At 38.9% G+C, this 16,261-nt stretch overlaps 1 protein-coding gene across 2 annotated transcripts in view; it reads left to right on the forward strand.

Moving 5' to 3' along the window:
• The first annotated feature begins 1,822 nt into the window (after positions 1-1,822).
• LOC106870050 (uncharacterized) overlaps positions 1,823-16,261 on the forward strand; it is a 16,636-nt gene continuing 2,197 nt past the window's right edge. The window contains exons 1-2 of one of the 2 annotated variants that reach the window (XM_089363169.1): positions 1,823-2,214; positions 8,649-16,261. The exon at positions 8,649-16,261 is cut by the window's right edge and continues 2,197 nt beyond it. In XM_089363169.1, the coding sequence (XP_089219295.1) occupies positions 8,851-12,450 (3,600 nt within the window). In that variant the 5' untranslated portion in view covers positions 1,823-2,214; positions 8,649-8,850 and the 3' untranslated portion in view covers positions 12,451-16,261. Of the gene's footprint in view, positions 2,215-3,006; positions 3,527-8,648 lie in introns of those variants that run through there. The other variant, XM_052972949.2, reaches the window with a different exon arrangement.

Below are 16,261 nucleotides of genomic sequence, written 5' to 3' on the forward strand. Positions count from 1 at the left end.
TAATGTTAAAGCATTGAATAAAGAAATGGTTTCTATTAATACGTTAGCATTTGGTTTAATATACAAAACGCCAGTAATTCGATAACGTGTTTTTTTTTTACCGTTATATAGAAAGTGGGGGTGGGGGTAGCATAAAAAAATCGGTGTTATTTTTATCTACCATCTTTCACCTTATTTCTCGATACCAATTTATTATATTTATTTATAACTATAGAAATTCGAATATAAAATGGCAACTGATGTGATATGGGTGTCAATTAAAGTTTGGGAGGGGCCGAAATTTGGTCACTGTGTGCTGGAGCCAAATTATTTCTTTGAATAGTTTCGTACCCCTTCCTACACTCCAGTTACCTGTTAATTTCCTCCTTTTGCTTCCTCTATTCTAAGTTTTGGGTTTAATTTTGCACCTTTTCTAAAAACAAATGGGAACAACTATTTAACGATCACATTCAATAGATATGAATACACAATGTTCAGATTCTTTGCAATGCTCGCTTTAATTTTGGAAATGTCATAGGTCAAGCAAAAGAATAACAATACAATAGTTTAATTCATATACTGTTGCTATGAGGAACTGGAAAAAGAAAACGCAGACGAACGTTTAATCATTAAAGCTTCTTCTAGAGATAAATTAACTGTGAGAAAGTTTGTGATTCAATCATATAGCAAGCTTTCCGACATTTGTAGGTAGGGAATTGCTTTCCACCGTTGTCAAGAAACTAGAAGCGCTTAAGTGCCGAAATACAACTATGTCACATGGCTCATTTTCCGAGAAAATTTAGGCCATACTCTCTCTTTCTTTCTTTCTCTCTGTCTTCCCTCTCTTTTTCCTTCCTCCTTCCCATGTTTCTCTGTCTTTTTCTCGCTCTTTCTCCATTTCCTCTCTTTCTCCTTTCCTCCATCTCAGGTCTCTCTCTCTCTTTCTCTCTCCAATTAAAATAATGTTAGCCTGCTAGAAGCATTGATTTCATTTACTGATAAATACAGTTATTGAAATAAAATATATCTGCTATTAAAATACCCACCTAATATTGCAGCAAAGCTACATTCTTCATACTAATTTGACAATTCTCTTTATGTTTGGCCTTTAGAATGAAGAAAAAAGTCTTGATTTTTTTTTCTTTCATTACAGTAATAGACGTTATAAACGAAATCATTTCTGAAATGAAAATATCCATCAAGCAACTAATACTGCCAAAAAAAAAAACATGGCAAATTTCTAAAAATAAGATATTTAATCAATTGTATGGCTTTTTTTAAAAAAAGAAATATATTTTGAAATAAGACAAGAAATGTATTTAGAAAGAGTTTGTTGACTTACACATGACTACAAACTGGCTATATATATAATTGTATATATATATATATATATATATATATATACATACACATATATAGGGTGTGTATATGTGAATATATTTCTATGCTGTTTGGGGCGACTGAAGATGCTAATTGGTAAACCATACATAGATCTGAAAATAGAATGGTAACTGAATTGTCGTATAGTTAGAAGTTCTGAGTGAAAAAAAAAATGATTTCAATGGAATAAATTCTGTAATGAGATCGACTTTGCATCTATTAATTTCTCTTCAAACAAGTTCTTACATTTTAATTAGATCTCTCTCTAAATTCCATTTCCGAACCTCTACTTTTAATGTTAACTACTCATGCCAACCTAAGTTAGTTAGCAAGCTATTTAATCACTACAATCTCCTCGCTCACCCCTACACACAGTTTCATATGATATTGGTCTGCTCTGAATTAGGCTGAAAATTTAATGATGCATGCTAATAAAATATTTTTGTAGGTGGGGGGGGAGAGGAAGTGACATATATCTACAGATCTCATTTTTATTATTTTCATTCAATTGTATTCATTTCTTAAAAGAACTGTGGGGGAAAGGCATGCGTGCCACAACTTTGCCATTCGGTTGCCATAAAAATCTCAGGCTTCGTGCCAATATCAGAAACCATTAATACTGTAGAAACATCTTTATTAAAAATAAAATCAATTTTTCTGACTCGTTCTCCCTCCTCTCATCAGATCATCTCGTTCCACACCCTCTTTTCTAAAACAGTTGATGTTTAATAAATAATTCACTTCTGACGATGGTGGTGGAGGTGCTGCCAATGCCGGTGGTTAGTGGCGGTGTCTGATTACCAGAAAACCAGAATTTGTTCAAAGAGGTCAGGCATTCTCTGGCTGACGACGGAGGTAATTCTCTTTATTGTACTATTTATACTTGCCTCCTTTTTACTTCCAGTCTTACCTTTGCTCCACGCCCATTCTTGCCTGCACACCAAACAGACATTATATATATATATATTATATATATGCATACAGACACACATATGTATGTGTGTGCGTGCGCGCGCGTGTAGTTGATAGGTAAGGAGGTGAGCTACGGCACAGGGGGAAGTTTCTGGACGGAATGTTGTAGGCTAACATTTTTTTTTTCTTTCTAACCAACAATGTTCCTGCAATGGGAGGTCGGCTGAAGCTAATTAAACTCTGTAGCGATGAAGTAGAGGGAAGTCTGGCAGGAGAAGGAGGAGGAGGAGAAAGAGGAAAGATAGGGGGAGGAAATGACGGAACACTTCTCCTCTTCCTTCTCCCTTTTCTTTTATGTTCCCTTTCCTTCTCCTTAGTTCTTCCACTTTGCCTTCTTTTATATCCTCATCCTTCCATCTCATTCTCATTCGCCTCCCCTTCCCCCTTCTCTGTTCCCATTTTCTCTCTCTCTCCTTTCTGTTCCCTATTCATCTTACATCTGTATTGTGTTTCCTAGCCTCTCCTCTCACCATTCCCCTTCGACTTTAATCTCTATTCATAACGTCTTTCTTTCAATCGTTTCTTTTTATCCTCTCCTCCTCCTCCCACCATTCAATCTACTCTGCCATCACCTCCATCTCCCTCCCTTCCTTCCCCCATACACAGCCACACTATCCTCTCACCTCCCCCCTCTATCTTCCTATCCTCTTTCTCTCTCGTCCCCCTCCTCATCCCCTCTATTATCTACACTTCTCCCCTCACCCCCCTGCTGTCACTATTTGATAAATTATCTGATCTTAGTAAGTACTTTTCTGCTTACTAGTCTCCCCTCCACCTCTCTCTCACTTCCTACTCCTCCTCTCCCTCTCTTTACTTTTGTCTTCTGGGGAAGGGAGGGAGGGAGAGAGAGAGAAAGATAAAAAGAAAGAAGAAAGAATAACAGGAGAAAGGGGGGAGGGTGAAAAAAAGCCATTATAACAAATTACAAACACTTGCTACAGTAGTCAGCGAGTTGTTTTATTTTTAGATAGAGATACCAGCTCAAAATATGGACTGTATGTCTTAAGATGACACATCTCCTTCCCATACGTTACTGGGGAGGTTCTTGTGACTTTAGTCCATGGATGGATGGATGAGAATAGAAAAATCAACACCACGTCGATAATGATGATGATGATGATGATGATACGATGACGACGATGTTACGGCAAGTGTAGACCGAATGCAGATGCTTCCATCAGTCGGAATTGATGAGGTAAGCCAGAGTTTGTGATGTCTCTTACCTCTCTCTCCGTAAGTCTTATGCCTATATGCAAGGGAGGGTGTCCTGGAAACGAACCTTATATCTATCGAATCGAATCCAAATATCATAAACTGGCGACGCTCTACTCCAACTTACTTTCCTCTCTATCAAAAGCTTTCCGCAAGCTAACTCCCCCCCTCCTCTCTTTTATATCTTTCTTTCTAAACTATGTCTCTCTCGTTCACTGTTCCCTAACCAGTTCTCTCGGTGTGTTTCCCCTCTACGCCTTATTTAGCTACAAACAACTAAATCATACTTGAGTGGAAAGAACTTATATAAATTGCTGCAAACTGACTAAAACAAAACATGTTTTGGTTAAAACTGAAAAGAAAAAAAAGAAGCTTCTCTCTTCCCCCCTCCCCCGTGCGCGCCTGTTCTCCACATACCTACCTACTTCGGTTCTCTGACATCTACTAATTTGACCATCTTCCACACACCAATAACTATACTGAGCGACATGTTACTTTTTTGATAAAAAAAAAAAAAAGAGACCATTCTCACAGGACAAACCATTCAACTTGGTGCTTTGAATTCTGACCTTTGCTTATATTAATTTTGCTTTATCACTATTTTGTCCTGATTGTCGACCAACAAGGGAACAGCCAGGAGATCGAGAGCGAAGTGGCGGGGGGGGGGGCAGAGAAGAGAAGGAAAGGCTACCACCATCACCACCACTATCATCAATTAAGACACCATTAACACTCGATGCTGACTAACTAAACAGATTTCAGACACCATCCCTCACCATCACCCTACCGCTACATTGTTTTTTTTTTTCTAATATTTTTTTTCTTACCTCCAATGTTTCATCATCGTTTTCCGTACTAAGTTTATATATATATTATGCTGTATTTGACTGCTTCCATCAAGACTTGTAAACCGTGCTGGGCCTGGACATTTTCAGAGGAGGGGTGGGTAGGAGGGTTTGTATTGGAACTGACTAAACAGAGGGGGGTAGGGGAGAGAGACTATTGAACAGAGACTGGTGTGTGTGTGTGTGTGTGTTTTATTTGATTGGTAAGACGCATTTAAATGGAGTACAAAGCATCGCTGTAAAAAATATATGTAGGTATGTGTGTGTACATATATAAATATATGCATGTGTATATACACATATATATATGTGTGTATGCGTCTGTCTGTGTGTATATATGGGTAACAGGGGTATCACTTTTCGTCCCGTCAGCAGAACTTAAGTAGAAATTCAAGTAGAAGCAACCAAAAGTATTTCAGATACTGTATTGTATGGAAAATAAATTATGATACGGAGTGGTGGATTTTTTCCCCCCCTTCTTCTTCCTTTTATTCTCAGTTCAATCTGTGTCGTTTCCCGTCACCAGAAAATCTCATTACACACACCACACTCACTCACAGATCATTTGTTAAGGTTTTGTGGAAATGCGTTCTCGGCGGACATTAATTATATAATTAATAGAAATAAGTTGCACATAAAAACGAATATTGTTATAACGGAAAAAAGAGAGAATAATTTTGACTTTTATGAAGTTTGTACTGGAAACAGGTACAAGAGAGTTGTAAATTGTCATGATTTCCTTGCCATCTGTCCTGGCTTGCTTTAAATAACTCTGACCCAACTTATTCCTTTCCCATCGTCACATACGTTAAACAATCTGTTTTGACAATTATAGCCGACTGTAGATAGCTTTCAAGGAATAAGTAAATGTTTATCTGGAATTTCCGCTGACTTAATTAAATCAGCTTGACATGTAGTTTTGTTGATAGCGCAGTTTGAAGCTTCAGTTACCATGTGGTTAAGGTATGCTATAGTTTAGTGAAGCTAAAGAAATCTTACATATACCAACAATTAGTAAGTACCTTTGCAGAAGTTAGTGGAGCTGTGGGCTTACTACTTATGTTATGCAATTAGAGTTGCTGTATTCTGTCAGATTTTATCAAGAATAGATCGTGATATTTAGCAAATATTCAGTGTCCTTAAGAAATGTTGGTTAGAAGGAGATAGGTTAATCGTTAAGGGATTTTATGAAGGAGCTTATAACTTCTTTTGATTGAATATCTGGTACCATAGTGCAGTGTTTCAAGTCACAGACGATCTTTTCACTGAATGAAGCTCCGCAGTAACGTCTCAAGGCATGGACACACTGATCATTTATCCGGAGACCCCACGGTTTGCGACTATAGAAACCCGTGGGGTGCCCGGGGAACTACTGAGCTTATTTACGTATGTTGTAGGTTGTAATACTGTTAAGACATCCCCCAGAGATAGGGACGAGGTCAATTAATTCTGGGCTGGTTCCCTGTTCGGGACTGGCAGTCATAGGTAGTGTTTAGCTATAGATCATCCCCAATCGAGCAGATGATCTGTAATCAAAAGGATTCCATCCATGACCACCCTTTATCATCCGTTTTCATAAATTTTTGTTAACATTATACAGGACTACATTATATAATGTGTCCTTGTGCGATTTGAGGGAGATTCTGCGACTATTTCTTGGTGGGCGATCAAACATGATAGGCTCCCTCGTTAGTTCGTAGAGTTGTTTAGCCCTTATATCAGCCCTGATTGATCAGATTTTATGATTAAAGCCAATCCAACTGTGAGCACCGCGCCATTTTAGAGGAGCAGTACTGTATTAACCAATGTCTCCTTTCCTTATTTTAAGACAGTTGAATACGATTCCAGGGAGATTTGGTTGTTACTTCTAATAAGTCGAGTAGAAGCTAACTTCTGTATTTAGTATTTTGTTGTTGTACACTGTAAATAACTCCTGGGATGTGAATTGAATAGAAGAACCGGCTATCTTTTTTGGTCCACGAATTGTATCCATCCATAGCAGTGGACTGGCGGGCGATATGGAATCGGATACCTCGTTGAATATCTCTTGGGGAAAATATCTGTTTTCGTCTGGTTTTGCATTGCCCGGATTCCAGTGGCTTATTACCTGAATATCTCAATGATGGGGTTTGATACTATTATGTGGAGTTGTTTTGTAGATTGAGGTTGTGTCGAGAGAGAGAGAGAGAGAGAGAGTAGTATTTGATGTTGCGTCTGTCGCTCTTATTGAATACACCTCGGTCAAGGCTGATCCATTCCATCCATGTGTTGTTGTTTTTTTTCAGACTGTACATATAAAACTACATTATCCAATATGTTATTTCTTTTCTAAAACGGGAGGATGTGATTTGAGGGCAATTCAGCTGTTATACGAGGCAAGTTAAACGCATATGTAGCGGCTTCTTCGTAGGTCTGCGAGTGGGTTAGGGTAGTGTTTGCCTATGGGTGTTGTGTGAGTTGGGACAGTGTTTATCAATGGATCAGGACAATACTTAATATCTGTAGACAACATCAAACATTGTATGGTTGCATCTGTTGAGTTCTCTCGGCTTTCAAACTGGAGATGATATAAGTGGTATGTTTTTCTTACTTTCAGTCAGCAGACTGCAACCATGCTGGAGCAGTACCACCAAGGTATCAACCCTGTACTTATTTCAACCTGGTATTTATATTAGCAGTTTTATTTACCAAATTGCTAAGTCCCCAATTTATTCACACAGTATTGCTTTCACAATGACAAATGTACATTCTCTCACCCCATCTCTCTCTCTTTAATATATATATATATATATATATATATATATATATATATATATATCAACAGGCTTCTCTGTAGTTTCCGACGACCAAATTCCAGTCCTAAGAATTGGTGAATCTGAGGCTACTGTAAAAGACACTTGTTTGAAGAAGTAGCTATTATTATTAAACGATGAACTAAATACCAGTGTCGGTGCAATCGACTAACCCCTTCTCACAAAATTTCAGGCCTTGTGCCTATAGTGGAAAGGATTATTATTATTATTGCACGCTTCTATTTCTGTGACCCCCACACTGAACCGTTCCCAATGTATTTTTGTGAACCCTTAGTAGTAAACAGAGAAAGCCTTATTGTTACTCAGGCGGTGAGCTGGTAGAATCGTCAGCACACCGGACAAAATGCTGAATGGTATTTCGTCCGTCCTTACGTTCTGAGTTGTTCAAATTCCGCCGAGGTCGACTTCATCTTTCATCCTTTCGCGGTCGATGAAATAACTACCAGTTGAGGAGTGGGGGGGGGGTGTAATCGGCTATCCACCCACCCACCGACCCATCCCAAATTCCAGGCTTTGTGCTTATGGTAGAAAAGACTACTACTATATAATAGAAAGAGTTGTCCAGGTATATAAATACGTATTCCAGTGTATACAAACATACATTCACAAATATTTAGTTTGCTTCTAAGAAACCATTCTATTTAAAATTGTTTTTTAAAAAATGGCGGGGGGGGGGGGTGATTACAAAAGAATGTGTGTGCATGCATCTGACCGAGTGTATATTGTCTAAATGTGTGTGCTCGTCTGTGATTTATATTTTAATGGTTTGGTGTGAAGGCAGGGTCTGTGCCTATAGCCTTTGCAAAAACTTTAAGATCATCCAGCTCTAAAGAACTAAAGTCGTTGTAGTTGCAATGAAGTAAAGACAGAATGAAGAAATGTGTGGAGCAGAGGTTGGAGTGTGAGGGCGAACAACTTTATGCCAAACAACCAGGTGACCCTCTTTTTGAGTTCACCGTTTGATGTGTGTATGAATATTAGCCTCAGCGTCTCAGATGTAGGGTCTCGCTTGAACTTTGTAATAGGTTAAAGGTTGTTAGAGGCTGAAGTACTTTTCCAACGTTGAAGAAGCCAGTTGGTGTTTGTAGAGGAACAAGAGAATTAATAAATCTGAGACATTTTTTGTGATTTTGTGGGTTTCAGTAGTATGTCATTCATGTTTAACCCTTGAGCATTTTAAAGTGGCCATATCTAGCCTATTTTATGTTAAAACTGGTCAGATCTGGCCTCTCCTACCTATTCTACAATGTCATTCTAAAAATATATAATCACATCACCAAAATTTCAAAGCTATGACATGATGTATAATTAATTCCAAACAATTTAAATAAATGAGCATTATATTTGATAGAGTAAGGGTTAGAGTTTTATGGATTATTGTATTGTTTTTTTGATGTTTGTGTATCTGACTTTTGTCTAACGAATGTGTGTTTTGTCTTCATTACAGATCCATTACTATGTGAATGTCCAAAGTCCAACCGGACTGTAAGAAATGTCCAACTCTGACATAGCATCTCAACACATCCACAGGAATTATTTCTTACTGACGTCGATATAAAACTGAGCCCCACCAAACCATAAAGCTGGAGAAGTTTCCATCAGTATCCCTGACCCCCTTTCTCACCACTCCCTCCTTACCCCAACTAATTATGGAGACGCCCATGAGCAATGACAAACTGATGCATGCTGATTTCTATGGTAAACAGTTTTCACCAGCCCCAACTTTGCAAACGCAAAGAATAAGCCACATTTGTGACAAATTGATTCATACTGATATGTACGGGGTCAAAGACTTCCCACAAAGGCATAATCTTTCCATGCAAAGTATTCCTCACATTCTGGATAAACCTCTCTACCATCCAGAATTCGTGCCAAGGCATCATGGCTTCCAAATGCAAACCATTCCCTCCCACATACCTGATAAATCGTTCCATCACAGTATGGTTACGTATGCGAAAGAGTTCAGTCCAACACAGAACACTCTACCTTCGCCCAAACTGTTAACCCACATGGTTGACAAGTCCCCCGTTCATTCCACCAGCCCCCTACAGTCTAACAAACAGTTCCTCAGTCCCACACACTCTTCTGTACCACTACAATCTCCCAAAATGCCTACAATGATGGACAAGATCTTTCCAGATGGTGGCCTTCTTGATAGTAGTGTGAGTGATGGCAAACAGTATTCTCACCCTCATAGATTGCAGTCGCCAATGGAGAAGAGTTACCATAGCAACGAGTCACATAGGAACAGCCCGTTGCCATGTGATAAGCAGCTGTCACACCAACTCGACTTGCAGTCTTCATCAAAGCTGAGCCCAGTGATGGCCAAACAATACTCTGACCCAATGCTTTACCACAAGTCTTTCTTGACGGAGAATAGCCATCTTTCAGAGGCGAGCCGTAACCAATGCCAAGAGAACTGCCATGGCCACACTGTTGCCGCCGGGGGTAACAACAGTGTGGGCAGCCATGGTTTACACACTCATAAAACTACTTCCAGTATGTCTGACAAACCGTACCACCATCAACAACAACAACACCATCATCATCATAGCAGTGGCAGAAGCAGCAGCAGCAGTAGTAGTAGTAACAGTGGTAACACTGCCTCGTATATTCCGTCAGATCACACGAACCCCTCTACACCAAAGCCCCAGGACAAGATGTACCCCCAACATGGCTCAGTTAGCATGTCTCCAAAGCTTTACTCTCCGAACCACCACAGCAGTATGCAGCCACAGAAAAACTACCTTCACAATATCATCACCAGCAGTAGTAGTAGTGGTAGTGGTAGTGGTAGCAGTAGTAGCAATAGTAGTAGTGGTGGTGGTGGTGGTGGCGGTGGTGGTGGCGATGGTGGTGGTGGTAGGGGTATGAACTGCAGTAATTCTATAACTCCTCCAACCATTACCTCTCCTAGTAGTGCCAGTGTCCCCAGCAGCAGTCCAGCCCCTTTGAGGACCGACAGCATTGTTGCTAAGCAACCATATGAAAGCAGCATCCATGATGAACAACAACAACAACAACAAAAACATCACCACAAGCAACATCAACATAAGCAACACCAACATAAACAACACCGACATAAACATCACAATAAGCATCATCAACAACAGCCTCAACTACAAACACAACAACAGCAGATGCATGTACAACAACAACAACAGATTCAGGCACAGCAACAACAACAAATACATGTACAACAACAACAACAACTGCAACAACAGCAACAACTTCAGACGCAGCAACAACTCCAGGTGCAACAACTGCAAATGCAACAACAACAGCTCCAAGCACAACAAATGCAACAACAGCAACAACAACAACTTCAAGTACAACAACAACTCCAAACACAACAGCAGCAGCAGCAGCAACAACAACTACAAGCACAACAACAACAACAACAGTTGCAAGCTCAGCAGCAGCAGCAACAACAATTGCAAGCACAACAACAACAGAGGCAGCTGCAGGTGCAGCAACAACAGCTACAAGATGAACAACATTCACCACAACAAACACCACAGAAACAGCATGATCGCCATCAACACAAGCATCATCATCCACAACAACAACAGCAACAACAACAACAGAAATCTCAGCAGGATCTACAAGAACCACAACAACAAGAACAACAACAACAACCATACAGCAATCTACAGAATGAATCCTCAAAATGTTACTCGCAGAACAGTGATTCCCAAGAACAAAGCGAAGACAGCACCCCTCCAAAACAATCTCCCCACTTGCACCACCATCACCACCACCACCATCATCAACAGCACCATCACATTCATCACCACCATCATCATCACCATCTTCAAAACCTATCTGGGGGCTCTCTCCAGTCGGTCGGAGAAACAAACCTAGATCTGAAAGATGTTACCAAAGAAGACCCTTGTGAGAAACCCTATGATTCTTTAACCTGTCAAATGACGAACCCACAGAATTGTTCCGAATCTCTTGAGAAACTCTACAACATGGACAGCGAAGTCAATGAAAAGCCTTCGTTGACATTACTCGAAGGTACCGACCAGATGTTGATGGTAGACGACAAAAAGCCATTGCAGTCTATGTTGAACAGTGAGATGGTTGGCACTGACAGGCCATCTTCATCCTCAGTGAATGCGCAGCGTTATCACTGTGACTTTTGTGGAAAACAATTTGCACAAAAGTATGTGCTGCAGATGCACAGAAGAACGCATACAGGAGAGAAACCGTTTCAATGCGATTTCTGTATTCAGCGGTTTGCTCGTAAGGACACGTTACAAATCCATCGAAGAATCCACACCGGTGAGACACCGTTCCAGTGTGACAAGTGCCCTAAACAATTTGCTCAGGCAGGGAAACTTCAGAAACACAAAAAGCGTTGCCACAATGGCCAGGCCAATTCTGTGACGGGTAACACTCAGAAGTCATTAACCCCTCGATCACAGAATCCAAAGAAAAGAATCTCCGTCACGTGTGACATTTGTTTGAAACAGTTTGCTCATCGAGATTATTTAACAATCCATAAAAGGTCACATACTGGAGAGCGACCGTTTGGGTGTGAATTCTGCCCACAGCGGTTCACTCGCAGAGATATGTTACAAGTCCATCGTAGGACTCACACTGGAGAAAAGCCTTTTGAGTGTCCGATTTGTTTCAAGCGTTTTGCACAGAGAGATAAGCTGCACATACACTCGAGGGTCCATTCAGGAGAGAAACCTTATAAATGTCAGTTGTGTTCGAAACAGTTTTCTCAGCGTAACACCCTGGTTGGCCACTTAAGGTCACACTCGGGAGATCGACCATATCAGTGTGAAGTATGTTTGCGGAGGTTTGCCCAAAGGGATTACTTACGGGTACACACACGATCCCATACTGGAGAGAAACCTTACGGATGTGATTTCTGCATCCAGCGCTTCTCTCGCAGAGACACATTGCAAATTCACCGCCGTATTCACACCGGGGAGAAACCATTCCGTTGTAACTTCTGTGGCAAAGAGTTTGCACAGACAGATAAGTTACGACGACACAAACGTACTCATCCTGAGTTGAAGCAAGAGATCAATGCTGGTAACAGTAACAACAACAACAACAAAACCAACAATAGCAATACTGCAGCTGCAGCTGGCAACTACGATAGTGCAGCAGCAGCTGCAGTTGCTGCAATTACAAGTGGTGCAGACAGCGACGGTAGTAAACCTATGTTGGTCCCAGTAAAGACTATTGATGAGTATTTACCTGTAAATAACTATTTGTGGCTGTTGTAAGACACCAGCCAGCACATGGGAACTGCTAACACGCATACAGACATATATACGTACATATATGTACACACACACACACACACAAACATACACACCTTGAACGACAGTAGAACTCTATACACTTTAATATTTTTTACAAGTGTTTATATAGATATCTATAAGCAATCTTATGTTTTATTCTCACCCCCCTCCCTCCCTCTCTCTCTCTCTCTCTCTCTCTCATTCTTTCTCTCTCCTTCCCTCTCCCTCCCTTCCTTTCTGCCATCAGTGTGTATCAGACGTGACATATCTTTGTATAAATATCCTCCTTTCATTTACTAATTCCTGCTTCAAGATGCCGTCTATGGCTATACTAGTTCCACCTCCACCATCGCCATTCTTCTGGTCTTCTAATCAAGGGAAGACAACTCAGATCGAGTGACCAAAATTTCATTCAAACCTCTGTTAAATATCAATTTATTTTGTTTGAGGTTTGAAATAATCTAAAATGGTGGCTGAGCTAGTAATATCGTCATACGCCTTAGCAATAACACACATTGCTTTCTATGACATCTTTGTACGCCTGACTAATTCTCAGTGCATACTTTATATACATATATATATATATATATATATATATATATATATCGTGTGTATACATACATCTCTATCTATCTTTTTACTTACTTACTGTCTGTCTATGTATGTGTGTATACATATATATATATACATGCATACATATATATACTCTCTCTCTCATACACACACATCTATATAGATAAATACTTCCAAAGCTGTTTTTATTTTCTCATTTCTCCCCATAAATTCTCCTACTAACCTGTCCAATAAGTTCTGATAATATCCAACAGTTCAATATTCTTCTTATTGATTTTTGTTAAACCAAATACCCTACCCTCCCCTGTTCCACCTACAGCTTCTTTTCCCTCATTATAAAATTATCCAATTTCTTTAAACATTAATTACGAAAGTGAAAAAAGATCCACCTGTTCGTTAGAGTTGCTTATTAGCTTATTTGTTGCTTTCATCGCTGACATCTTGCAATTATGACGTGACCACCACAGAAGAAACCAAGTGGATTGTGCCATGCCAAGTGCATAGAATGGTGTTTTTTTTTTTTCCTTTTTTTTTTCAACTCTTTCTTTGTTTTCCTTCCCTGCCTATATTTCCCAAAATGAGAGAGATCTTTGAAAATATGTTCATTTTGTCTGTCTGTAAGCAATATGACTCGAAAATTTTTAACTGAATTTTTAAAATTTTGTCTTTTGTTTATTTTTTTCCAATATTTTGCTCTGGTGGGCAAAAAATGTCTTGAGTCTTCTTGGATTGTTGAAGACTGTGTTTTGTGTATCATGTGAAAGCTAAGCCATTTTGATGGAATCCGTCTCTTCTCAGAATGCTGTCTGTCACCAAAACTCATTGATTATAATGTGCAACTGCAGTTGATATGGATGTCTTGAGTGGAATGGATCTAGCTTTTGAAAATTTGGATATTTTGCAAGTCACTTGTTGAGGTAACTATTTTCTTAGTTGACTCCATTTTACAGTAATTCTTTAGTTGTGAAAAATGGCTGACCTTTATTTTTATCTGGGACTATTTGGAGCAAGCAGAGTAATATCTAGTGAACCATTTCCTATTTATTTTTGTTGTAGCAAGTATCCCTTGCTATTCCCCTCCATCCCCATCATTCTTTATAAGTTATTATGTCACCCAGTGTTTGTCTACAAAAATCTTTTATATATCAGTAACAGTTAAACTATGCTTCACTGGTGAGGTCCAATAAGAGTGAAACATATCTGGAGTTATCACTACATTGCCAAAAATTAGACTCACTCCTTACTCCACAACATAAGTTTTATTTAAAGTTCAGAATCTCTCTTGACTTAAGCTATTTGTTAAAATAATTGCTTTTTTCCCTCATTAAGTCTGTAATTTTAATTAATTAATATTTCTTAGCCCACTAATTAAGTATATTAGTTCCCAATTTACTCTTTATTTTTACATAAAGCACACATCCTTGAGGATTTACCCCATTTAAGCTTTGTACATCAGATTTGACCTCTTGACCTTGATACCTCCTGAATCTCATCAGTATAAATTAGAAGATTGAAAACATTGAAAATAAACACGTTTATGGCTTAACTGAGAATGTATATATATATCTATATATATCTATATACATATACATGTGTGTGTATATATTAATTATGTCATTCAATGGAAATAGTAATGGTGAAAGCGTTTAGACAAACTTATTAACGCTTTTACTCTAACATCGTCCACACACAAGTCACTCATTGACAAAGTAAAATATGATATTCTAAGATGGTCGTTCTTTTACTAGTCCGTTAAAGATACATATATCCTTTACTAGTCCTTTAAATCTGGGTCTATTCCTTCCGCTGGTCCCCTACAACTGAGTCTATCACTCTCCCATGCAATTTCCTGACATCTTTCATCCTTAACACAGAGATTCTCCTGTGCTGATAGCTAGCTCTGTCTCCTTGCTAACCATCACTAACTCTTACAGCTTTATCAATGAAGATAATTTAACATAATATTGATATTTCTACAGAGACAAACTGTGTTCTAGAAACACTGTAGCAGAACTGAGAGTGAATGTAAATTATTTCTGTGGATCTGATATAGTACAAGCCCATAGACATCACATGATCACAACCAGACCAAATTCTGTTCGCACACTTATACACACATACTTCAAGATCCACATCATGATCAATGCCACATCACCAGAGAACCTTTGTTTATTAATTGTGTGTGCGTGTGTGTGTTGAATGCTGTATCACCAATGTACCCAAGTACGGGTTTTGAAACTTCACCAGAAGTACCTTTGATGTACTCATTATCACATGTGGCTTTGATGCTGCAAGTAACTCCACTTCAGAATGGTGCCTACCTGACATTTCTGCAATGACTACTCATTGCAAATGGCACCAAGTTCCATGTACACTGAATGTTTAGAATGTATGTGTAATTTATATCTGCGTGTATATATGTATTTATGTATGTAGAAATGGTTGATATGTACATATAATTTAATTTTTAAGTGCATGCTTATACACCCATATATACAAATATGTGTGCGTATGTGCATATGTGTATGTATATATGTGTGTGTCTAAAGGAAAGCGTGTTCAAACCCTTGCTTCTTGGCTGAGTTTAGATCCTGAATCTTTTGTTTCATAGAATCTTTTTTGAAGTTTTTTTAATGCTACACGGGTCAAATGAATATTTGGAGAGAATAATATTGCTTATGTTTTCATATATATATATATATATATATATATATATATATATATATATATATATATATATACACACACACACACACACACACACACACATATACATACAGGTAGAACATTGATCTTCAGGAGCCTTTGATACCAGAGCCATTCCCGATTACTACTGATATCTGTGAACTGACAGTGGTCACACTCTAAATTAAATAAAATAAATAACATATGTATCCTTCTCGAGCCATGCCAGGCTTATGAGGGCCAGTTTCCTGGTTTCAATGGCGTATGTATTCTCCACCTGGATGGGACGCCAGTCCATCATGGGATTTCTCCCCTTTTGACAGCTGAGTGGACTGGAGCAACGTGAAATGAAGTGTTTTGCTCAAGAACACAACACACCACCTGGTCCAAGAATTGAAACCACAATCTTACTATCATAAGTCTAACCCTCTAAGCCTTGTGCCTCCACTTCTAAATTAAACACAAATATTACATTTACTTACATAATTAAAATGAAATACAGCCACCTGTACATTAGTAGAAGCAATACCAGTTT

Source organism: Octopus bimaculoides, chromosome 14, assembly GCF_046866305.1.
Source record: "Octopus bimaculoides isolate indiv1 chromosome 14, ASM4686630v1, whole genome shotgun sequence".
Taxonomy (NCBI): domain Eukaryota; kingdom Metazoa; phylum Mollusca; class Cephalopoda; order Octopoda; family Octopodidae; genus Octopus; species Octopus bimaculoides.